General features: G+C 41.0%; 1 protein-coding gene across 7 annotated transcripts in view; it reads right to left on the bottom strand.

The window, feature by feature from the left end:
- Nucleotides 1-25,939, bottom strand: part of Sorcs1 (sortilin related VPS10 domain containing receptor 1) — a 470,258-nt gene that overhangs the window by 208,640 nt on the left and 235,679 nt on the right. For all 7 annotated transcript variants that reach the window (XM_021245560.2, XM_087185724.1, XM_013066085.3 and 4 more), the window contains exon 3: nt 5,470-5,569. In XM_021245560.2, the coding sequence (XP_021101219.2) occupies nt 5,470-5,569 (100 nt within the window). The remainder of the gene's footprint in view (nt 1-5,469; nt 5,570-25,939) is intronic.

Raw genomic sequence — 25,939 nt, 5'->3', positions numbered from 1 at the left:
CTACAGGGTCCACGCCCGTCCTCCAGCAGGCCTGTTTGTGTCTTGCCTTTCTCCCAGACTGTGCTGCCAGAGCCTGGGGTGCCCCAAACTTCCTGTGCACTGCGGAGACACCTAGGGCCCTGCTCCTGTAAGGATATGGGGCTTCCTACCTGATTCCTCTGTAGCTTGCTTGAAACCCAGAGGTTTGTCTCACTACTGGAAAGTCATCCGGTGGAACAAACAGAAATGTGACCTGCTGTGTTATATTTTTAATGCACTGGAAGAGAACTGAGCAGTGCTCCATGTATCTGAGCAGGGTAAACAGTACAGTCGGCTGTACCCCAAAAAAGATTTTTCCCCCTTTAACTGTGGGTAAGTGTAAGGTTAAGTGTAAGACAGTGAGCATTTATTCAGTTTTTTAAAAACCCACTTTTATTGAAGTTTGGGAAATGCCACTTCCACTACGTCTCTGAGCTCACATATGGCACTTCTTTATGAATTAAACATAGATTCTTTTTAAAAGATTAGAGGTGAACAGAGGATCCTGTGTACAAAGGGACACAGGAAAGAGTGAGGGAACGTGGGCAAGTGTTGCATACCCACCGTGGGAAACGTCGCGCTCCCCTCTGATGCATCATACAACACCCGGCTCCCCTGGTCTTACCAGACAATGTCAAGGGAAAGGCCTGGCACATTAAATATTAATCCTTTTCTCCTTAGTTAGAAAAGATAAAGTTATACATTATGGCCTAGACGTGACTAAAACCTATGGCAATTCTTAACTGTTCCTGTTTATTCATTTGAAAGAACTCATTTATAATTGGCAAAAATTAATGAGTCCAAGCTGGGTTCGCAGGGCACTTCCTTTCCAAATTCCAACCAGGGAGCCCAAAACACAGCCTAAGTAAGCTCAAGTCAGACACTCGGCCACATGCTGGACACTGCTAGACACTGGGCCCCATGCTCAGCTTCTTCATGTAGAAGAAGACAGAGTGGATCACAGCACCCTCTCTCATTTACCCTCTCTCGCACTCGATGGGGGAGATCAGACATGGTCAAAACCAACCACAGTATCATCCGACAGGACAGAACAAGTGTCATTAATACCTCACTTGCAAGCGTGAGCTTAGCTTTCCTTTCATCATCTGTGTGTAATTAGACAAGCCCCAAAGCTCCCAGGGACTCTGTTTTCATACAAGATAAATAAGTGAGAGGAACCTGCAAACCCCCAACTCCTTCCATGGCCAATTTAATGATTCTGAGATTCTTCTAAAAGGGGCTGGCAGACCTTGTCAAACACACCTCTGTCTCTTCCCCCAGTGACATATTCCTGGTATATAGAACACCCAGACAAATGACAAGAAAAATGAACCATGCCCAGGGCAAAAAGAGACAGAGAATCAGTAACCAAACACTTGTTTAGAAAGTGTCGCATGCAGTATGGTCATTAAAACCTAAACATCTGGAGAAAATGCAAACATTGTTTAATGCTGACAAGTACCAGGGGACCAGTGAGAATGATCAGTGTGTCCTGTGGGGCCAGGGTCCTATTTATAGGACAGAAGGTTTCAAAGTTTCTCTCACAGGAGCCACGTTAATTACGAAGTGATGACACAGAAATGAGAGACAACAGGGACGGAAAGGGGCACAGGAACATAAAGAAGAAATACTGTGAAGTTTTTGTTTTAGCTGGGAACATAGAACGTAGAGAGAGACGGAAGGATATAACAACTGCATGAACTGGCTGCTCTGAGTTTAAGAAAAAAAACCACTGTCTTTCTTCTCCCGCCAATGAACTCCATATGGGTTTTGTATGCTTTAGTCCTTGAAGATGTTATAGGACCTTGTGTGAAGAGAAAGCAGCCAAGGTGGGTTGGGGTTTTGAGAAAGGTATTACTGACAGACACGCAGACTCAAAAGACATTTTTGGGGGCGCAGCATACAGATAAACTCAGAGAGAATTGAAGAGTGAGACTCAGGTTTTCACATCCATTTTTTTCTTGGCGACATTTATATTAGTTCTCCCATCGACTCTGCCTCCCAGGTCTTCCCTACCGATACAGGCTGCACCATCTTCACGTACAGCAGGCCTTTGTATGTGGCTCCCAAACCTCTGCTGACATAAACAAGCCTTAACCGCAGGTGGGGGCAGCGTTCTTTGAGACACGGTGACAGGTGGCCGGCAGCCCGCCTCTTCTCTGCACAAGGACCCGGTCAGCCTAGTGCTCCGGAGGCCTCCTTCTTACATCAGAAGCCGAGGGGATGGACCCTTCGGTGAGAAGGTATGAGGGACTAGGAAAACACCTAGAAGCAGGCTTTCTAGGTTTCTTAGGCTATGACAGTTGATACTGTCACGAACCTGGCCAAGGAAAGCTGCTGAAATTTCAGCACCTGTGCACAGAAATGGCCATCGGATGCTCATCGAACTGTAAAGAAGGGTCTGCTCCATTCTGGACTTGGCCTAAGGAACGTCCTTAATAAACAGCCTGCAGGGTCCGGGCATGATGCCCACTGTATCAGGACACAGTGCTGAAGAACAGATCTTGTCCTCACAGCCAGCTAAATACAGAGAGGAATGCTCAGACAGTTACGGCGCACCGTGGGCTTCATTCCAGGTGGTCCCACCAATACAAGAAGCAAGGGGAAACACCTGGGACAAAACATGCTAACTTGCTGGATAGCACGGTGCATATCTGAAAGAACTAGATCGGTCCTTGGGGGCGGCCCCTCCTCCCTGGACGGGAGCAGAAGCACAGAGAGAAACTGGAGTAACCTCCACTGGCCTTATCCTGCCTCAGGAATACACCCTAATAATTCTTTCTTCTTTTTTCCTTACATAAACTCTTAGTGATTGAGGAAAACGTATTCACACTTTAAAGTATCATGCAGCTGCTATCTCTTGGTTCTAGTATTTCATGGTGATACATTCAACCGATAACTAGAAACACTGCTTTGCCAACTTCATTGATTTTTGCACGCTGTGGAGACCTTCGACCTCCGCCAGCATATCCTCAAACTATCAGCATCTCAGAAAGTGATCCTGACGGTCTCATTTACCTGTAGAGGGAGAACTCCCTGGGTCTGGATTTCCTCATAGACACTGATTAAACAGATCCAGACCATTCCTGCTTCTTCTGGAAGGTAACAGTCCCAGAGAGGGCTGCCCTGTTAGGGAAAATGAGTTCTCCTTTTTCTGGAACAAGGGTTGGCTACACTCTCAGTTGAGATTTGCCAAATATCATGGTCAAACACCCCTTTCCAAGTTCTGGACAGAGACAGGCTGCCCGCATACTGATGAGCGTGGATGCACTGAACTGTGTGGATTCCAGGGCAGGGCTCTCTGCTCTACTCCCTCCCAAGCTTTACTTCAGCCTCAGGAGCTCATCTGGACCCAAATTCTCTCTCTGCTCCTGCGCACCCCTCAGTCTGGGATCACCAGCACACATTCTTCAGCTACAGAAAATTCAATAATCATATTCAATATTGGACATCATATCTTTTCTTAAAATCATGTTGTTCTCAAATAACATCCATAAAACAGAGACTATCACTAGGTTAGAACAATTCCTAGGACTCTTTTGGCTGTAAATTCCTTTGTTGTGCCATTATCACTTGACAAATACAAATGACTCACCCAAAGTGGAAAAGAAATCAAAGCAGGGAGGTAGATTTCTGAATCTTGGTTCAGAGATCTTTCTATTACAAAAAACCATACTGAATTTACCTCTACAACATAGGATCTTGGAGGGTGAGATTCTGGCTTATTTCTCTCTTTTTTTTTTGGTACCAGGGAATTGAACCCGGGTCCTTGCACTTGTGCAGCAGGTGGCAAAACCACTGAGCTAAATTCCCGGCCCTTATTTCTCTTTTTATTCCATGGTGCAAAGCACACTGTCTAGCACAATTTGATGATTAAATTGATTTTATCAAAAATGTGAACTATAGGGGAAAAAGTCAATAGAAATTACAAAAACAAATTTAAAGGCAACAAATAACTAAATCTGTTGATAAACATAAATGACATAAATTCAGTACCTCAATCTGAGATTAAATATAGCAGATCAAAATTATTTAGCTATGATTACTGATGATGGATCAATAACTAGCCTGGAAGGGGAATGTTCAGGGTGTAGTCAAAAATATATGAAGTTGACACTATTCAGCTGTGCTGTTTGATACTGTGCGTGTTATCCATATATGGCCATATAAATCCGAGTTAATTAAAGGTAAATTAAAATTAAGTTACTCAGCCATACCAGTCATATTTAAAAGACTCAAGTCCCATAAATTGTTATTGTCTAGAGCATTCGACAGCTGAGAGAAACATTTCCATCCAGGCAGAAAGTTCTATGGGACAATTCTATTTACAGAGGCTAATCACTACCATTACTTCTGATGATGATATGAAGCAGGAGGGACAGGATGATAAGAAAGGAGAATCAAATGCAGAGAAAACACTGATTAAGCCCTTACTGCTCTTCGCTAAGCAACTGTAATGTCTAATTTCATATAACCCTTATAACTTCCCTCATGACGTTGGTACTATAATTATCCCCATTTTAAGCCTGACAGCACCATGCTTGGAGGGATTAAGTAAGTCACCCTGCTAACACACTTGGTAATTGCCTTAGCTGCGTTCTTACTCAAGCTGTCTAGATTCAGAGCCTGTCCTCAACTGTTAGGGTGTGTCTCCTGAAGAACCTGAAATGTGCAGAGTCAGGGGTGGGGGACATTAAACTTTACACTGCTGGTTCTTAATCCTAGATTCATGTCAGAAACATGGGGGGAAATTTCCTCAAGGTGCAGTTACCTGAGCCCTAATCCAGAGCAAGAGGGCTGGCAAACAGGTGCATCTCACCACTCTTCAGGCAAGCACAGCTTCCATCCTGACAGCATGTGTGGCCTGAACAAACCTTAGAAATAAAATGCTTCCTGCTGCAGGACAATGTATTCACTAAGTTCTAGTTTGTTTATTTATTTATTTATTTATATATTTTGCATAAATTCTTTTATTGGTACATTTTAGGTATACAACATGTTTGCATTTATCATTGGGTGTTTGTACCTGTACATGATGTATCTTGGTTCTTAATATTTCCCCAGCTAGTTTATTTATTCCCCATCAAGGGAAATCAGGGGCATCGGATGAAAGCCCTCCTCCTTCATCTTCTCAAGGGTTATTCTAATCCTCCCAACTGACTGATCAGAGCGTTTACAAGACAGTCAGCAGCATCCATGTAGGGGAACTCATTTCCTATAGCTGCCTTTCTGGAATGGTAATGATGCAGCTATCCCTGGCCCTCCTGCATTCACAGCTGATCTTAAAATTACACACTGCCAGGCATTTTGCCACCTGAGCATCCATCTGTTCATCTTTACATCTCTAATCCCAGTTTAGGAGTAATGGATTTTTAGCCAGCTAGAGAGCTTAGTCAACCAAGATTGAAGGCACCTCGTGAATCAGGAGCATGCAGAACACACATTTCTTACCTTACGTTTGTTGGTAGGACACACATAGAGATAGCTCAAAATTGTCTTCAAACCCACTTTATCATTCAGCTTCTCATAAGTTGTCCCGTAATCGGTTGACCTATAATTCAAAAGAAGCTTTAATGAGGATAGAAGTATACGTCATTTGGCTGCTTGTCAGTATAATGCATGTTTTACATAGCAGAATGGCTCTCAGGAGGTTTCTAAATGATTCATGTAGTATATAATGATGCTTAATTATGTACACAGTAGTATCATGTGAGTGGTTAAAATTTGCATTTAAATTGAATTGGTAAAAATTAAAACTCCATCTCTCTACTTCTCAATGCATGCACTTTGCATAAAGCATGTGATTAATTTGAAAAGATTAACAGATGAAGATGTCTGTCCCTTGAATTGACCAAAGAAATGAAAGAGCTTTCAGTTAGATGTGACATTTCTAAACTTTTGCTTTATCTTCAGCACAGTGGCAAAGCGGGTTTTAATTTATCTACAAATTGTGTTTCCATTCATGAGTCATAGGATATATAGTGGGTTAGTTCCTTCAAAGATCAATCCATCTTCCCCTATTATTTAAGAGCAATAAAATGTCTTAATAATAAGTGAAATTTCACAACCTTCCCAATGCCCTTTTTATAGATTCAAGCAACACAGAGTTAGGAGGACAGTATTTCTTGGCACAGGCTCTATCTTTCTTGTAGATTCTCTTCTTTATTTAGTCACTGGTCAGTAACCTATTACTTTTGATTATATACAAAAGTTTAAGTCATCATCTTCATGAAGGTGTACTTTGTATTTCAAACTTTAATTTTATTAGATCATCATGAAATCATAAATAGGAGGGAATATCTTCTGTGTGAAGAAAGTGCTTGAGGGAATTTAAGTGACCAGTTCAAAGAAAACAGCTGATGAGTGAGCCAGATAAAAATTGAAAGTCATTTTTTTATGTACTAATCAAGTCTTGATAACATGGTTAACAAGAAATGTGCACCATTTAGCAAGTACACAAAGATAGTAGGGAGGAACTATCGATCCCCAGAGCATCATATGTCTTCCCAGCCAGTTTCCTGCCCCTCTTTGGAACAATATCAATAGTTACTATATTCAGAGAATCCAGGAGGACTGAATGGACAGATGAGCCTTTATTTTAAAAAATAGCACTTCAAATAAATTTTTAAAAACTATGAAGAAATCGTTGAAAATGCAGAGAAACTCCAAGCTGCAGTCTTCTAACCTCGTTCTTTGTCCAATGGCAAAAATCCACACACCTCAGTGCTCACACTTCTTTTTCCCCGACTGAGATGAGGGAAGCAAGCAGGAGAGCAGATGGAGGAGAGAGCTGTGTTTGCGTGGAATGAACACTGCAATGTAGTTGCCAATACTGTAAGACAGTTATTTAGGTCTGAAGCCCCAGGATTTTGTCTTTTAACTCAGTTCTCTCTCCTTCTTTCCCTCTCTCCCTCTCTCCTCTCTTTTTATGAAAGGACAAAAAGCTGAGCACAGCTGAGGAAGGCTGTAAACCCAGCTACTCTGGAGGGTGAGGCAGGAGCACCACTATTTTGACACCAGCTTGGGCAACTAATTGAGACCCTGTCTCAAAATATAAACGGCCACCTTTGTGCTCATGGAGGAAAGATGGCCGTGGTCATGTTCACACCTGATGCAGAGTTTGCAAAAACCCACAATTCTGCCAAACACTTCTGGCGGGGAGGAGGAGGAGGAGGAGATGATGATGATGATGCAGGTAGTATAAAATGTCCTCTCTGTCTCCTTTTCTCACAGAGGAGGTAGACACCCAGTGAAATTCATTCAGTCGAGTACAGGTCTTGCCTGGTGCCTAATAGCTTAGGTTGGGCGAAAGAAAATATAAACAAAGAGGATGTGCTGAAGGCAATGACAGAAGTATGAGTTAACAATAGCTCGAAAAAAATGTTCGTTTAAACAAAAAACATCATTTCATTTCTGATTTGATAAGTGTTATGAATTCTGTGGGCTTCAATGTCTATGAAGAGGAAGTTTGTGTTAACAAGCTAACTACCTTCCATTAAGAGGCTATTCTGAGCCAGGCACTGGAGGAAGAGAGCATTATAAAAGTATTCCTGGAATTAAAGATTTATTCTGGCCAAGAATTTGAGGCATTTTAGGCTAAAGTTTATACCTAGATAATATCGTTAGAGCTTGAAAGAGGCAGTCCCCAACCTTTTTGGCACTAGGGACCTGTTATGTAGTGAACAATTTTTCCCCTGGCAGGGTGGTCAGGATGATTCAAGAACAATAATTTACTGTCCACTTTATTTTCATTTATTTCTATTTTTAAAATTTTTATGATACACTCATTGTAGGGAATTGGTAGCTATACATTACACATCCTCAATTCTGTTTTCTTTTTTAGCTTCCCTCCATTATACTAGATTTTCATAAGGAATGGGCAACCTAAGCCCCTCACAGGGAGCTGACAGTAGGTTGCTTGGCTGTCTTGAGAGTCTACTGGAGCCACTGAGCTGACAGGAGGTGGACCTGCAATGGGAGTCATTGTCATCAGGCAACAGCTCTCCTTCTAACAGGTGCTGGACCAGTACCCTTCCAGGGCCTGGGACCCCTGCTCTAAAGGACTTAGACGTCACTCCCAATCTTTGAGGAATGGGGTCTCCTGCAAAACCTCTAGAAAAAAACAACAAACCTTGACAATGGGAGGGAGTTAAGGAAGGGGAAGTAGGAAGAACCTCATGATGGGGAAGTGACTTTGTTTACAAAGGAGGTAGAGGACAGATTCTCCTGAGGACCTGCTTCACATGGCCACAATCATACAAATATTATCTTGATAGCTCAGGGTATTTGGGCAGCATGCCAGAACTCTTTCTTAACTCTTAATCATGAATCACATCAAAACTTCTCAAAATTGTTCTCCCATGTCCATCTTTCTCCTCAAATCTCAGCAAATGTGAGAAAATTTCCTGCTACTTTCTAAGAAATACTTGAGATTTCTTTCCTCACTCAGTCTACTCTTGTTTACTGTTTTTTTTCCCAGTGTCTCCCTAGTCTTCTGAGGGTCAGCGCTCTCTTTCTAATGAGAATTTGCTAGTCTCCAAGAGTTTCTAGCTTTCTTCTAGCTTCTTTTATTCAGTACTTTTTTTGTATACATTGTCGGAACAGTATTTACAAGCTTAAGAATAAAAATGCAGATGCAAAATCGACCTGGGTGGAGTAACAGGAAAAGGATTAAACAAGTTAATGCAGCTATATTAATAAATGTTTCTTAGTGATAGATAGACATAGTCAGACCTCTTTCAAGTTGAGAGAAATCTTCATTTCTCCAAGCAGGATAACAGGAAAAAGGCTAGAGAATAGGAAGAACCAGTATCCATAGAGTGTAACAACCAATTACTTCTAATTTCCACTAACTAGCATGATAACTGAGGTATTCAATGGATACTTTTGCATTAATACAAAGGCAAATAAGGACTGGGCTACAAGGATTCTGCAGGAAGTTAACTTCATTTGTGTATGTGACTATGCTTGTATGTGTGTGTTTAACTCTAATCCCAGTGTACCAAAACGATAATAGAGTGGGGCTCAGTTTTACATTAGAAACATTATTTTTCCAGAAATTTTACACTATGTTACTAGACACTTATAATAATCTCACTTGTCCACTGACCCAGTTCCTTCAAAGCATATGCCCCTATGTTTTTGTACCATCTTTGTATCTTGATTTTATAAAGCTCCCAAACTGAACCACAACTTGTTAACTCTCCACTGCAGCAGAGCCACAGGCCTAACCACTGTGCCTTCTGTACTAATCAATCGATAGAGAAATTACAGTACAGACTGGCAATCACCCATGGGTGTTTCACAACTAGAATGAGTAGGCAAGTGTCATGGGTAGAACTCAAAATTGGCTGGCATAGGTTGGTACAATGTTATAGGAATGAAAACACTGCATTCTTATAAACCGGTTGGCACACAGCTACTGAACCGAGACTGCATAGCAGCTCCTGCAGCCTCAGCATCATAGCTTCTCAGTGGGGCCCCGCCTGGGTCTCCCCTCAGTCCAGCAGGCATAAGACCAAAGGCCAACACAGCAACAATCCTCAAAAAATTGCTATGGCAGGAAGATCGGCGAGCGTAGTGTTTGGTCAATGCCCATGCTATCAGCCTGTGTCCAAGTGGGCTAAACAGTGGCCTCAGGGTGCCTGCACACCCTGGGATAAAACCCTAGGCCCATCTGTACCCCTAAGTCACAGTTATGAGATCTGGCTTTCCCCTCATGGTCAAGTGTAGGAGCTATACTCTTCTAACACTGTGGGCTGAGAGCAAAGACACAGGCTAAACAGTGGGCTGACTGCTGAGCCAAAGAACCCACTGTTAAATATTTCAAATATCATTTTTAGGTATGGAAGAAAGGGCTAGTTTCCAGAATAGAAATATTGGAAAATACTTGATTAAGCAAAATTTTATATTCCTTTACTTTGTAAATTTTCACAAATTGTATTATTGTAATATATACTGAGCCCCTCATGTGGGTATTTCATGTAGCAGTTTCCAAATATATTTGATTAGAGCATCCATTCTTGAGTAATATAAAATGAGATTAGTGTTCTGAGAAACACACTTTAGAAAATACAGTATCAAAGACAAAATAAAGCCAAAAACATATGAAGTCTTGTCTTCATAAGGAAAGGAATATAATAAAAATTATTGTAAACAAATAAAATATGAAAACAAAAATGCCAGCCTGAGATAACTATAAAGTGATGAGAAACTAAATATAAATAAATTACACAGTAAAATAAAGGAGAATTGTTAGGAAACCAGGAGACAGAGTTTTGGAGATGGGGAACAGAAGCGGGGAAAGGCAGAGAGTGAGGAGAAGAACCGAAGATATGTATGCATACATATGCAAATTCCCTAAGATGAATGTAACTACTATGTATACCAAACATACATCAATGACAAATAAAAAATAAAGCAAGTGGCATTATAAAGGAAAAATGAAAAACAGCAAGAAGTGTGCTTAATATATGTATCATCCATAGACATATTTAAGATGCAATGTACGTGACGTTGAATTCTCAACTTGTAACATTTTTAAAAACATTCTGAAGTAAGCATTTTAATCTTCAAGGTTTGTTTACAGGTTGGCTTACCTACAGATTAAAAAAAACACAGAATTTCTGTCAATACCTGTACTATGCTAGAAGAAGTTGAAGGTTTTAAAAGAGAAAGTGTGCCAGGAAAATAAATATGCAAGTGATTAAATGAAAGCCACTCCGTTTGCATCTGATCCTTAATTCTTACTCTGGCCTTCTTACAAACATCTTAAATAGTGACTTTTAGAATATCTGAAAGCATGTCTTTGTTTAAGTATTTACTAAGTGCATGGAGCTCAGCTGCTCTGAGGGGTGGAGAAACCATATTAGAGGCATCCCGTCAACCTCACAAAAGATTTTGATTTTTCTGAGATGGCAAAATCTCCCATTTCACAGGAAAAAGAAATCAATGCAGGATATGACTAATTTCAACAAGAAGTGGCAAAAATAAAATGTGTGATTGGATTTCCTGTACTCTAATTTATACCATCAAATGAAAAGCTAAATAGGCACAGAATCATTTGTACACTAAATAGTCCATAAAAGCGCTTTGCACAATGACTAGCACATAATATGCAACCAACAAATGATAGCTTTCGTTATTTATTTTATAACTAATTTTTCTTGATTATGTTTTGTACTTTTGCCTAATGCTTACTAAAATTTATAATGTGAACCCTCAAGGAAAATCGTAATCATTGAAAATTATTTTGGTTTAGTTTGCTAAGAAGAAAAGACGTTCATGAGGCTATAACAACACTGTAAATGAGGCAGAATTTAGACAATCACGTTTTGAAGGAAATGTGCTAGTAATTTTCTGTGGAACCTGGATCAGAGAACAATGGTAAGAATAGGACTAAGTTACGTGAAGATTCTCCACTCTTCTACAAGTTGGATAGAATCCCACTGCTGAGAAGGTCACTGTGCTAAGAAATCTAACATATAACAGTCAACCTTTGTTATGTGTTTGCAATGTGATAAAAGCTTTTCACATACAGAATTTGATGGATGGATACTGAAAATAGTCCCATATCACTAATAAGGAGGACTCAGAAGCATAACCAACCTACTTAACCCAAAGAACCTGGAAGAGGTGTCAAGTCCACATACGCTGCACCTCTGAGCCTGCATCCCAAATTCCACACTGCACTGCTTCTGTCAAAACTCAGAAGGGCTGGGGATGTGGCTCAGTGGCACCACACCTGCCCCACAAGTACAAGGACCTGAGTTCCATCTCCAGTAACACACAAAATCCCACCATCACAAGAAGCAATTTCCATGTGGAAAACAGATGCAGCTAGAGAATCTACTTAGCTTTTCTTAGTAAGATGAGTATGAACTGAAACTACCTGGATCTTTACATGGTGTCACCAAAGCATGGTTTTCCTCACACCCAGGGAGAGACAGAAAGGATGCCAGTGAGAACAGATACTAAGAAAAACAGAAGAAACTCTCACAAGGATCTAGGAGGGAAGAAAGTTCACTTTTAATCTGTATGTTTTAACATCTGAGGTGAGTTTCTTGCAAACAACAAAGAGTTGGGTCTTGTTTCTTAGATTCACTCTGACAATCACTTAATTCACATGTTTAGAATATTAACATTTAAACCAATTAATGATACAGCTGAAAAACATCCATGATCAAATATATTATTATTATTTTTATTATTTTGAACAAACTTATTTGGTAGGTCAAATAAAAATAAAGCATAAACATTTTTGTTGTAGCTTCACTTATTCCTTCATTGATTGTTATGGTTTATATCTAGATGCCCCCCCATAGCTTCATGTACTCATAGGTGGAGCCTTTGGGAAGTGACTGGAACATGGGTGTGTGATACTGGCCTAGTTCCCTGATAAGTTTACAGATGTTGGAAGGTGAAGCCTGGTGGGGAGAACTGGGTCACTATGGGTGTGGCCTGGAGGTCATATAACCCTCTGGCTCCCTTGAGCACTCACTGCCTCCTGCATACCCTGCCATGGACTGTTTCTCCTCTGTGACGCCCCTCTGCCATGTTACCCTGGCTTGGAGCCAGCTGACTATGTACTGAAACCTCTACAAACTGTGAACTGAAATAAGCCTTTTCTCCTTTAACTTGTGTGTCAAGTATTTTGTCCCTGCAACAAAAAAGTAACACTTACACTTACGCATTTCATTTTTTCTATAGATCTAAATTTCTGCCCTATACCATTTTTCTTTGCTTGAAGGAAAGAACTTCTTTCAACAAAGAAGAGCTTCTTTCAACCTTTCCTTAAAGGCAGGTCTTCTGCCAACAAATCCTTCCATGTTGTCTGTCTGAGAAAGTCTGCATCTCTCTTGGATGTTTAAAAAATAATTTTTAAGGGTATAAAATTTTAGGTGGTCTGTATTTTTCACTCAACACTTTACAGCATTCTACTCTTTTCTCATTCACATGGACCTGAGAAGTCAGATGTAAGTTTTAGTTTTGCAAGCCCCCCCATTTTGTTTACAGATTTTTTTCCTCATCATTTGTAGTAGCTGAGGATTTGCCATGAAAAGAATTAAAACCCTTAACAACAAAACTCCAGTTAATGCAATCTAACAACTAAGGAAATAGTTCTAGTTAAAAATATACTATGCTCCACCGGTGGTTGTAAGACAGCAACAAATCCTTGACGTCAGATGCTCTCATTCATCCCCAAGAGTCTGGATCCATCTTCTCTAAAGGATGTGCACAGGACCTCCTGGTCCTCTTGCTGTCTAATGCTAGAAGCCATCTATGGGCCAGAGAAGTGTGGCCTTGTCAGATTGCAGCTGTAAACATACTTTTACACTCAATATGGGTGTTCCAAGATCTGCCAGGTGCTAAATGATTCAGGCAAAAGACACTTTTTAGATAATCACTTTGGCTGCAGATCCTTTTCCCATATCCTCAAACTCTCATGTAAACCCCAACTTCTCACCTGACTGTGCCATTATTCTCTTAGAAAACCCTGGACTGCTGTCTCCCTGATCTAAATAAACTCTTGTCTTTTCTACATTTCTTGTCTATTGAGAACTTCTTTTACCAGCCTGAGTAATTGTCCTTCCATACACCTTTTGAAACATAATCTTTTATTTTGAAATTTTAACATATTGTACCTAGTTGTAGTTTTATTTTGTATGGTATTTATTTTGCTTTATGTTCTAGTTTTACACGTGGTTGGTCTGGTTAAGAACAGAATGCTCTGGCATATTTCAGAATGATTACTTTGTCCCTAACCTTCCTGGAAGCACAGAGAACTTGAGGTAAAACTCACAAAAGCATAACAATCCCACTATGACTTGGTCCCCAGAGCATTTTACTGTCAGATTTACCCACATTGAGTGTCCAGCACATGATCATTTTCAGTTCAGGTTTTTGTAACGCAGCATTACTGTGTGTGGAAATTTCTGATTGTGAGTTTCTGCTCTGATAAACTGGGATTTCCCAGGTCCACTGGGCTGCATTTCCAACTGAGGGAATTCACCTGGAGACCTCATTTCCCTGAAGGGAATAAGGGAAGCTGTGGATTTTTTCAGTGTGTTCGGCTGTTTTACTTATTAAGGAGTGATAACTTCTAAGCTCCTTAACATGCTCAACCAGAATCCAGGGTGTCGTCTCTTTGTTTTCCAATCCAGAAACCTCTGCCTGGCATCCATTTGCTGGCTGCTCTGGATGCTATGTGGGCAGTGCATGAAGTGTTTACTTCTAAATCCCTGCTTCCCAGCACAGTGCTGGCACACATAAGGTGCCTTCTCCATGTGAAGGGTGAATGAATGCAGGAAGCCCCATGAACATCTCCACCATGGAGCCACAGAGAGAGAACAGGCCCCATCCCAGACATTGCCAAGGTCACAGTGCAAGCTCTCTGGCTACAGAGTGAAGACTGGACAGGAATTATCAGGCATCTTTCTGATGATCTCCAGTGACATGTCCTGAAATCAGATGAGAGTCTGCCTCTAAATCATACATCCGTGGTGTCTGTGTTGTGTTTATTTCCTATAATCATTAAGAATAGCCACATTCATGGCTCCTCATGAATTTGGTGGCATAAAAATAGCTTCCAAAGCCCTGGGCACTCTGGCTGTCTCACAAACCTTGCTCCTTAATAACTTGGATGCATGAGGTTAAAGCAGTGAGAATAATTTAAGATTTGGAAAATGTTTGCGAGTGAGCCAACATTTAAATAACTTCATTATCATTCACTGACAGATTTTTTTTAACCTGTCAGTGCAATTGATATTTCTATTACCATGTTATAACAAACCCTTGCACATTTTAAATACAGTCACCAGATTCCATTAGTCTGCCCACTGTCAAGAAAATATCTCCAAATCCATTTTTCATAATACCTCAAGAATATAATAGACAATCTGCATCAAATGACAACGTGGAGCTGAAGGAAACTGTCTCTTGCTTTCTAAGGATTCTGCCCTGAAATATGTTTGCTGTCAGCCCAAACATATAATTTAAATGTTCTGCTCAGAATTCTGGTGCCTCCTGAGCTGCAAATTTTCCCTCTGTTTCCTGGACTCCCTGAGCTTTCCTGGTTAACTCGAAGAATTAGCCCAGGGGTTAAACACTGGATTGAAGGGAAGTCACATATATTTGCTATTTAGGTCCTGTTATATTTTACAGAATTCGTCACACCACATAAAAAAAAGCTTTTACTCCTTAAATGAGAGGATCAAGTACTTATGTGTTAGAAAGTTATACAATTTCTCATCTTTCTGGTCTTTCTGTGCCATGATCTTCACCCAGGTATCTGTGTGCTATGTTCTTGATGTTTCTCCCTACACAGGGCAGCTATAAGAAACTTGAAGGCATTTGCCTGGGCTTATGTGCAAACTCCTCCAAGGAAACAATAACGGCATTGTAGTGCAGTGCAGATGTGATTTTTTTACAGTAGGTAAAACATTTCTATTCATAAGAAGTAGAAAATTAAAAATAAGGGTTACCTTTACCTCTGACATGTTGGATAGTCCATCTTTGAGTATAAAAATAACCAATATTGACAGACACCCAAATCTCTGGTTGTTTTGTTTAGACTCTTGGTCTGCTTTTTAAGAGGAGTTAGAGGTCCAAGTGTTAGCCTTAGTTTAATATCCATTGCTTCTTTCTTGCACAACACACACACTCCCATACATCAATCCCCACTGTTTCCATATGGACCATGCACTCCAGTTCTGTTTCCATCCCCTAGGCCAGGGGTCTCCAACCCCAGACTGCTACCATTTCGTGGCCTGTTAGGAACCAGATCACAAGCAGGAGGCGCGGGGTGGGCATGAGAAGCTTCATCTACATGCACAGCTGCTCTTCATCATTAAAAGTCCTGCTCGCAGCCCACCTTCTGTCAGATCAGTGCCAGCCTTAGATTCTCATGGGAGCATGAATGTTCCTGTGAGCTGCACAGGCAAATGACCTGAGTTGCACGCTCTGTATGAGACTCTAATACCTCATAACCTGAAGTTGAGCGGAGGCAGTGATGCTAGTGCTGGGGAGTGGCTGCAAAAATAAATTCATATCACCAGGGAGGTTTGACAGCACAGAGACCATGAAAAATCAGTTGCTTGCAGACTCCTATCAAAGCCCTCTCAGTGATAGATACATCTAATGGCAGAGTTTAAGTCAGAATCTTGCACTAATTTTAGACCATGGATGGCCTACCCATTATTTTATTTACCACTTACATCTGTGCCTAATTCTCACAGGATACTTCTTTGGAATTCTTTCAGGCACAGTTTGGTAAGCTCATAAACTTACCCTAGACAAAATGAGTAAAAGACAGTGCCACTGGGGAGCTTTTATGAAGAGATATAGAGAGACAATGATGAAACAACAGAGGATGCTAAGGTGCTAGCAGAGAGAAAGCTGCATTTAAAAGAAAATATGAAGTCTTACTTAAATTATGGGTTCATCACAATAGGAGATTCACATTCTCTAACCTGCTTTGTATAATATGTGACATCTAAGAAAGCCAAATTTCAAAACTGCTGCACTCCAAGAAGACTATGAACCCTGCATTAAAAGACAAGCCTTTGGAATTTTTCAAAAGAAAGAAAAATGACACAAAGAACAGAAGCAGTTATTGAAGGTCACTGCTTCATCAAATGTAGCTTCACTACTGACAGCATCCCTTTACCACTGGTATAGCATTGACCTTACCAAATGTCCTTCTGCTAAGGACATCTGCAGTGAACTTTTAAGAGAGGCTGCAATTCCAAAGGTGACACATGTTCCTCTTTCAGCTAGCACCATAACTTCAAAGATTTTTTTTTTTTTTTGGTACTAGGGATCAAACTCGGGACCTTGCACTTGCGAAGCAGGCAGCAGAACCACTGAGCTAAATCCCTGGCCCTAGCACCATAACTTTATGAGTTGAGGAAATAGCAGAGGGTGTTGAGGCACAATTTTCAGAAAGGATTAGAAGGGACCACAATATACAATCCAGGTTGCTGAGTCCACTGGCGCTGGCGAAAAGCCACAATACTTGTTTTTCTGTGACACACTTTCAGGACGATGTGCATGGGGATGCGTCATGTGCACATTTGCTGCCGATGAACACCACAATTGCAGAACTATTCAAGGAACGATTGCGTATCAGGAAAACTGAATGGGTCATTTTGCATTGGTATATGCACAGATGGAGCAGCTGCCATGGCTGGACAGCTTCTGGCTCCATTACTTGGGTCAAAAAGGCAGCTTCAAATCTCTACACATTCCGAGTTAAAGTGAAGGCAGAATAACCTGAGATTCCCACAAAAGCACTGAAAAGGCTCTGTCCATCTCCAGCATCCCATCTTTGAGAAGCAGAACTTTCTGCGGTGACAGCAACCAAAGTGAGATAATGAAGCAGACTGGAAATAAGCAATACTTTGGGTGTCATTCTTTCCCCTCATCCCCAGATGGGATCAACTAACTGCAGGAAAACTAGCTTGAGAGCCCCACATCATGGTAAGTTGTATAATTATTTCATTATCCATAACAAGATAATAGATACAAAGTACACATTCAATGTAATACGCTTGAATTTACAACAACCCCACCCACGGAATAACTGCCTTCTGCAAAACCCTGGTCCCTGGGGTCAAAAAGGTTGAGAACCTCTGCCCCTGAGCAGGAGTTGCTAACTGTGCTTGGCTGAAACTGGTTCAGGATTCCGGGAAAGCCTATCAGGAGCTCCTCCATGTACATGCGGCCCCTCTGCACCCTCCATGTATCTGTGAAGGCAGTGGTTTTGGAGAGAGCAGAGGATACATATTCTTTTCCTGCCTTTTAGGATTTCACTGCACAGTCATCTTCCCTGGGAGCCCACTCCTGGCTGCCAATCAATTGGCAGTCTTTGTTCTTCAGTGACACCCAGGCCCGCCCCATTGTCTTGCCTCTGTCGATGTTCTCACTTTTTGGTGCTAATAGTTTATACTTTCCAAAAGCAAGGTGAGTTCACCTTTCTTTCTTCCTACCACAATCAATTTATACACTTCAAAGCTGGACTCAAAATCCTTTCCTTCAATTGAACTTTCTCACTTCCCTCTGTTGATCAGAAAGATTCACCTTTGTACTTCACATAACTTATCCGAACCTCTCCTTTTTGCTTTTAGTATTTTTGTTGTGTATTATGCTTACCTGCATCACATCTCTCTTCCATATGGCCCTCTACTAGAAAGCAGAGTGCATTTACACTTATTTTTCTGTATCTCTCCATGATTGCTGATGCTTCTTACAACCCAGAAGGTGCCCAGGGAGTATTATGCAATTGTACTGAACGTGCTACCCAGAGAAGCTCTGTACCAACAGGAAATCTAATTTGAAATATTTTATATTTCATTTTTGTATTTTTGCAGGGTGAGGAGCTAAGAAGATTACAAGACTCTGTTGAGTTTGCATTTTAGGCAGGGATAATTATGAGATATAAATATTAGAGAAATTACAGATTCACTAACAAAGAACACATGTGAATGTTAAATGTATTATAAGTTAATTTACTAAATATTATACAACCATAAAGCTTTGGAAAACATAATTTGCACTTATAAATTACACAGATAAAGATAACTTTGAGCAAAGAGGAGCATATCTGTTCGGGTTAATAAAATGCTTTATCTGGGCCGGGGATGTAGCTCAGTGGCACAGTGCCTGCTTGGCAAACACAAGGTCCTAAATTTGATTCCCAGTACCAAAAAATAAATTAATTAATTAAAATACTTTATCTTTCATACATGCCTAATCCCCAGGCATTTCTGATCCAACTGGAAAATTATACATTGCCACACTGAGGTCAGAATTTTGTAGCCTCCATTACTCTGTACCCATAACTTACCATGCTAAGTAGGATATGAGGAAAACTATGTTCTACAGCATTACATTGTCATAATGTAGCATGAGTTAATTACTGGCACAAGCTACATTTTATATTTGAGGAGACTAAGACTGCAAGAACATGCCCAATTTGCCTAATACCACACAGTAGCAATGGGCATGGCCTGGATTTGAACCCCAGCTGCCATATTCTTAGTCTATTCAGGTGCCATACAGTGGCTAGAAAGATACAATACAGCAACTAAACAATTGTAATTTTCATAGGGTGCTCCCGGAATGTTGATTACCTGCCTTCTAAACAATGAATCACTGCCGTTTACAATAACTGCCCGTTTTCATCCCAGAGTCAAATTTTTTATTAGGAGAAGAACCTCTCTTAGCTGAGCACTTAATAAACGAAGACTCCAAATGTGTAGATGGAAAAGGGGATGCAGCAGTAGATTTCTGCTCTCGCTCTTTAGACCGCAGCCTTCCCAACATGAAGTGAGACCCATCTACATGTCCTTGACTCAGGACGCCTGCTGGAAAATGAACCTGCACTGCAAATGCCCGCTGTCACGTTCTATTTCTGCCAAAGGGCTTCCCTCGCCTCTCACATGGCGCTCGGCTGGCTCAAGGAACAGGGTGATTGCCCCATCCTGGGAATATGCATCCATAAGTAAAATATGTTTCACATTAAGCTAGTGTTACTTGGGCCTCCTAGCTTTTCAATCAAAGCATACAAATGAAAATGATGAGAAATGGATGTGGAAAAGACAAGAAACTAACATTTATCAATGACAATGGAATTTACTTGCTGCTCAAATATAAAAATGATCCAAATATGCTCAGCTGTGTAAGCTGGTCTTTGGATGTCATTGTCTCAGGCCAACTTTTAGCTGTTTTTCTATAGATCATGGGGTCTTCAGTCTCATGTGAGGGGCATTTGACTGAGCTTCACTATCTTTGGTCTTTGAGAGACTGAATGAAGTAGAAAATGAGTGAATGATTCCCTCATTTGTAACTGAAGAGGACTGGATCTGCTGATTTCCAGCCTTAACCCTAACATTTCAGAATTCCAGCATCAGGGAGAGTATTAAGGAACTCAACAGTCATGAAGAAGCCTACTGTACACTTTTGAGAAACTCTTCCTCCATTACATCTTAGTTTTTGTTGTTGTTTCTCTGATGGGTAAATGATGTCAAATAGAAAACCTAGTTTGTTGCTGTATATCATTATTATGGCTTAACAATATTACCATTCTTGCCTATCTCTTACTTTGAGGAAAGACAGAGTGTTTAGCAAGTTTAAGTTTCAATGATATTTAAGAAGTGTTTTTTCCCCACTGTCCAATGCTTTGCTTTTCTTTCTGAGTAGAAGAGTTTAATCCCTCTCTAATTACATTGGACAGATGCAGAGTTATTCTCACTGAAATTCCTGTTTTCCACCCCAATTCCCCACTACATTTCCCTCTCTCAGTAATTCTCTAACTCTGTGATACAAATTTGAGGATCAATAAAATAGTTTCTATACAATGGAATAAGTTCTGCCTTCTGTGTGAGACTCAGAATAAGTCAAGCTTTAGTTCAAACCCCAATCATGAAGATAACCCAAGTTTTCTGATTTTCATGCTAAGATATTCCCTAGAATTTCCAAATATGCAATGATACCTTAATGTTATCAAAGGGAAAAAGCATTTTACAAAGTTAAGTCATCTCAAATTTCATTCATACTGCAAGAAAGGAAGCTGGGAATATATGAGAAAAATTTATTCTCCCCCCAAAACCAAGCAAACAGAAGAAGCCTAGGTGTATAAAATACTTCATGCTGTTACTCTTTAGAATTATATCTGAATGAAAATTATACTCACATGTGGGAAGAAGGCAAGGACTAACTAAGGTAGTCAATCAGAAGATATTAAAAATCAATAATACATATAATGATTAAAGCATGCATGCCAGAGTCCCTTATGAAATATCATTTATTTTGAAACCCAGATACCATTCCATCATTTATCTCTGCCCCCTCCTGCTACATGCCCTGACCCCCAACCAATCCAAAAGACAATATCCATTTCACAAAACTTCTGCCATGCTCTGTCACACTGGCCATTGTCCCCAAGTGCCCAGGAGATGTTAGTCCTCAGCCCGCAGATTTTTGAATTTTTCAAACAAAATGTAACCAAGAAAATGCTTCTAGTACTAGATTCTAGTCCCTACATTCTTAAATGTATCAAGATAAAGTATGAACTGAAACAGACTCTCCTTGGTTTTGTTCTTCCTACAGCACTAGAAGAACCTGAACAGTGGATAATAAATACTGCGAAACATTGACCAGAATTCTAAGACTTTGATTCCTCACAAATGCAGTCTGCTTGGTGTCTAATTATTAATCAATTATTAATTATTAGGAAATCAGGGCAGCAATGTAATGTAAGGTTCTCCTAATTCATTCAATAATGATTTATTGAGAGTATACCACGTTCCAGGACTGATCATTTCTAGAGCCACATATTCCTAGGAGATACTTAGTATGACATGATGATACCAGCCGGGCCTATGTAATTGGCATGTTGGTTTTAAAGGATGAAAGTACCACATACCTGGAAGCCAGATTCCATCCTCACAGAGCATGACACAGTGCTGTGTGACGGAGATGAACTGGTGGCACATTATTTTGGAGAACTCAGAATTTCTGATTCTATCACTACCTACACTCTCCCTAAAATGTTTGGATCTATAGTCTTATTTCTCCTCCCTCTGCTTCCTGGGGCCACCCACATTCATTTTCTACATACATTCCTGCTCTGTGCATTATTATTTTTCAAACTTCATTTCTCTCATTCTCTACCAAAATAATATATCCTTCACTTCATCTCCCCGTTGAGCAGGGGCTTTCAGCTTTCAATAGCTGGCTCCAATTTTTAATTGGACTAATAACTCCTTCAAGTCAGGCCTTTGTAATTCTCTCACTTCAGAACACTTAGTGTTTCTATGGCTACTGTACCAAAAAAGTGATTAAGGGTCACCCTTCCGCGACGAGTGAGTGCCAGTGCTTGTCACAGTAATGGGCTTTGAAGTCGCCAGTGCAGGCTTTGCCAATGACCTGCTGAGTGACCTTGGGCAAGGTGCCCAGCATCTCTGAGCTGTGCTTTAATAATGCTGATTGACCTTACAAAGTTGTTGGGAGGAATCACTAATCAACCTGAGTGCGAGACACTTAGTCCATGCACAACATTTTATCAATATTTACTAACATACAATGAGCTCATTGCATCTTAAAAGCCAAAATATTTGCATAAGCACAGAAAACTTTGAAGCTCATCATAATGATATGCCTGAAACAATTATTTTCTCTTAAAAATTCCCAGCATACTAGGATAGTTTAGTTTTCCTTTCCTAAGTGAGGGAAGTGAGTCAGATCAGTGAAGCTTCAGACTTACTTACAAGGAAAGCAAAGATTCTGGGCCCTTAAAATGACACAGCTGTACTTGGGGAAAAGAGCAGCAGCTTGACACTCTGAAGATAAAGTGAGGGAGCACAACTGGACTGATCCCCCAACAAACTGGATGGACAGAGGACAGTATGCGACAGTCACAACTCAGGGTACTGTGGACGAAATACTCAATAAAGTAAGCAAGAATCCTACTTTAAGTAGCCTACAGTTTAACATAAGAAATAGTAGGCATCACCAATATAACTACTGCTATTTTCTGGTTTCTCTAAGTATTTAGATGAAAATGAAAGGCAGCTGCATTTAGAAAGTGAAGGTGACTGTGGTCGCTACTTTATGGCTTTGAAGATCTACCTGAGCAGGGGACAGCAGCTGAGTGTAAACCTGCTGTGCACTGCACACAGAGGCGACAAGTGCTGAGGCCTTCACCTGCTTCCAAGGGACCAAGAAGTCATGGGCTCACAGCACAGAAAGTGATGGACAGAACTAGAGGCATGGAGCACAGGTAAGTAGTTTGGATTTAATTGACTGCGAGACAGGAAGGCCTACATGGAAAGACAACATGTCAGGACTTGACAGTATGTTTAAATGATCACTTTGGTGAATAAACTAGTGTTTATTCTAGACCTAGAGAGGCAGGGAGATCAGCAGTGAGATAAGGATGACTCACACCTGCAGTCTTCCCCAGCTGGGTATTTAGGCTTTGTGGTTACAAAGGCTATCATCAAGTTATCCTTTGCACATATAAATGTAGTCCCATAAATATTTCCATTTGTAAATCATACTAATTTCTATTATATGAATTTTTACTTATAAAAATGTTGTTTGATTTAATCTCTTCCTTCACACCATCCTCATTTAGTGCCTGCATCTGCCTTTTTTGCTTACACTCAGGCAGTTCCGAGACAATCTGGTTCAAGACACAACTATAAGGAATGTGGTTTCTATGACACTGAGGTGAGGTTTTTAGAATCAACATGAATAATTCAGCAGTGTATTAGCTGTGCTTTATTATTATCATTTGCTTCAACTTGAACTATAGTTTGAGAGTTATGGGGCTCTTTTTTTTGAATCAACAGGAGCTCATCCATCATGGTCCACTCCTTAGCTCTACTGGGTTATAAAACATTCTATTTATGGCAACAGTTATGATGTGAATGGCGAATCAGTACTCCATTCCCTGGACATCTCACCTTAGGTCCAGTACAGGACGTAGAGATGGATTCTTCCAGGAAGTGATGTGAACACACATACCTAGAGATTAATTCCAATCTAGGTGCTCCAGACACTGTCTCTCTGGTGGCCTCCCTGGAGAAAAACGGTGAGTAATGTGGATGACCTGTCACAGCCACACAGGGGGTGGCAGAAGAATGACAGTCCTGATCCCCAGTGTTCCAGCATCAGACTGCATGAACCTGAATTTCTCAGAAGGAGCTGTGACTTCCCAAAGTCCTGTTTAAAGATTGCCTTGGGAAAAAAGTCTCCAAGATTTGTTACTGAATTTACCTGATCTTCAGCTCTTTGCTGGGCATCAGTTGTGTGGTTAGCTGTGCTCTGAGGCTCTCACCCAAATCTCAGTGTAACTGCTGTGTCTCCCGCACATGCCAACACCATGGACGACACCAAGCTAATCAGCACCCGAAGCCAGAGACTGGGCCTGATAGTCCCTTTCACTGATGTCAGGCCTAACACAAGACCTGAGGTACCTCAGCGATTACTTGGTGCTTCTGGTCTGATGCTGCTAGTGGTCTCGTTCTAGAGGACGGGGAGGACTTGGGAATCCTCCACTCCCTCTGACAGCCCCAGCCTCTCTGAGAAGCCACCTTTGGATTGCAGTCAGCAAGCCTCTCCTGTCAGAGAGAGAAAGTCCTGCTCTGGAGCTGGGGTGCAGATGCAAGAAGCAATGGAAAGAAGCAGACAGGAAACCAAAACCAAACAACCACCACCCAACGCGATTCTTCAGTAACTCCTGGCAAAGTACTCTTACAAACACAATTTCTCATTTCACTGATGATAAAAACAACGCTCTGAGAACCGAGGAAAGTTTCAAATGTCTGTTTATCTGACTCCAAGGTCCTTATATATAGCTTCTACCTTATCCTCACTCTTTCACCTACTACCCAAGAATAACCGGAATATTGTCAGTGCCCCTGACTCCCACCTCTAGGTTCTGAATCTCCCTGTGAGTTAAGCATCCAGGTCTTATGTGACTTAGGAACTTTTTACCAAATTATTAAACCTTTATGAGCAGAACAACAACAGACAAGGCTTCCTTTAAAACTCCACATGCCATCAAAAGACTTCCAAGTTGAAAAATCCCATCCCCTGCAAGAGTTTCTCAGCAGGGGTACCCGTATCCACTAGGGATCTCTTTGTGAAGTTGTGGGGTATTTACAAATTGTTGTAATAATTGTCATATTGACAACTGTCACACCTGGTGCCTGGTGTGCTATGCCCTGAATGTCTGTGGGCCCCTAAAATTCAAATACTGAAACCTGATCACCAGCACAGTGCCATCCCAGGGGTGCCTTTGGGAGGTGATCAGTTGAAGAGGGTGGAGCCTCATAAGTGAAAATGGCACCTTTAAAAAAGAGCTCACAGAGCCATCTCCACCCTCTGCCTATGTGAGCACTCAGCCAGAAGTTGCCACCTGTGAGCCAGACACTAAAGATGCCAGTGCCTCCTGGATTTCCCAGCATCAGAAACTGAAAAATACATTTCTGTTGCGTACAGGTCATCCGCTTTGTAGTTCTGCGTTTGTTATATCAGCCCAAACAGACTAAGACAAGAAACGGGAGGATCCGAGGAGTTTCAAATGTCCCACAAGGCTGGAAAAGTATCCCTGGAACCGAGTACTTTGTACACATACACATAATGGGCAACAAACTTCACAGAACACATCTCCCATCTGATCTGAAAGAAGGCTGAAGTTTTTAAGTAGCTCCGATACTGTATCAAGAGTGAGCCGTGGTTAGCGTGCTGTCCCTGACAACTGTAAACGTGCCCCTCACTCTACTCCCTGGGACAGGTCCTCAGCTCACCTCTCCTACCCACCGCTGCATTATTTCTGTAGCGCAATGGCTAAAGTCTTACTTATGGAAACGCATTTTGACACAGTCAGTTATTAAGCTATACCCCTTTTACCTCTACTTTATACTACGGTTACAAATGCTTATTTATCTTTTGATTGATTGATTAAATTTACAATGTGCTAATGAGTGTGGTGGGCAGAATACTTTTTCCTTCCCTAAAGATATCTCTCCCCGATGAATACATTAAATTACATGACAAAAGCAACTCTGTGGATGCAACTGGCAGCTATCCTTAAAATCACGGCATGATCCTGGATTATCTGGATGAGTTCAATGTGATTTCACATGCTTATAAAGGGAGAAGAACGAAGAAGATGTTAGAGACATACAAAGTGTGAGAACATCACTTGAATCACCAGATTAAAGACGTGGAAAGCCAGGTAAGAAGAGATGTGGATGTTTGTAGGAACAGAGACCAGGCCTTTGATGACATGCAGCAAAGATACCATAACCTCTGCTCTACAGCCTCAGAAACTGGATTCACCAGTAAGCTGGATCAATACGGAGACAGTGATGTCTTACTTCAGGGTTCTGAACCCCTGATTTGTGGACTT

Source organism: Heterocephalus glaber, unplaced genomic scaffold (genome assembly GCF_053883595.1).
Source record: "Heterocephalus glaber isolate CG9 unplaced genomic scaffold, H.glaber_assembly_v1.0 deba00001498, whole genome shotgun sequence".
Taxonomy (NCBI): domain Eukaryota; kingdom Metazoa; phylum Chordata; class Mammalia; order Rodentia; family Bathyergidae; genus Heterocephalus; species Heterocephalus glaber.
This window is presented reverse-complemented; position numbering and strand designations above follow the sequence as displayed.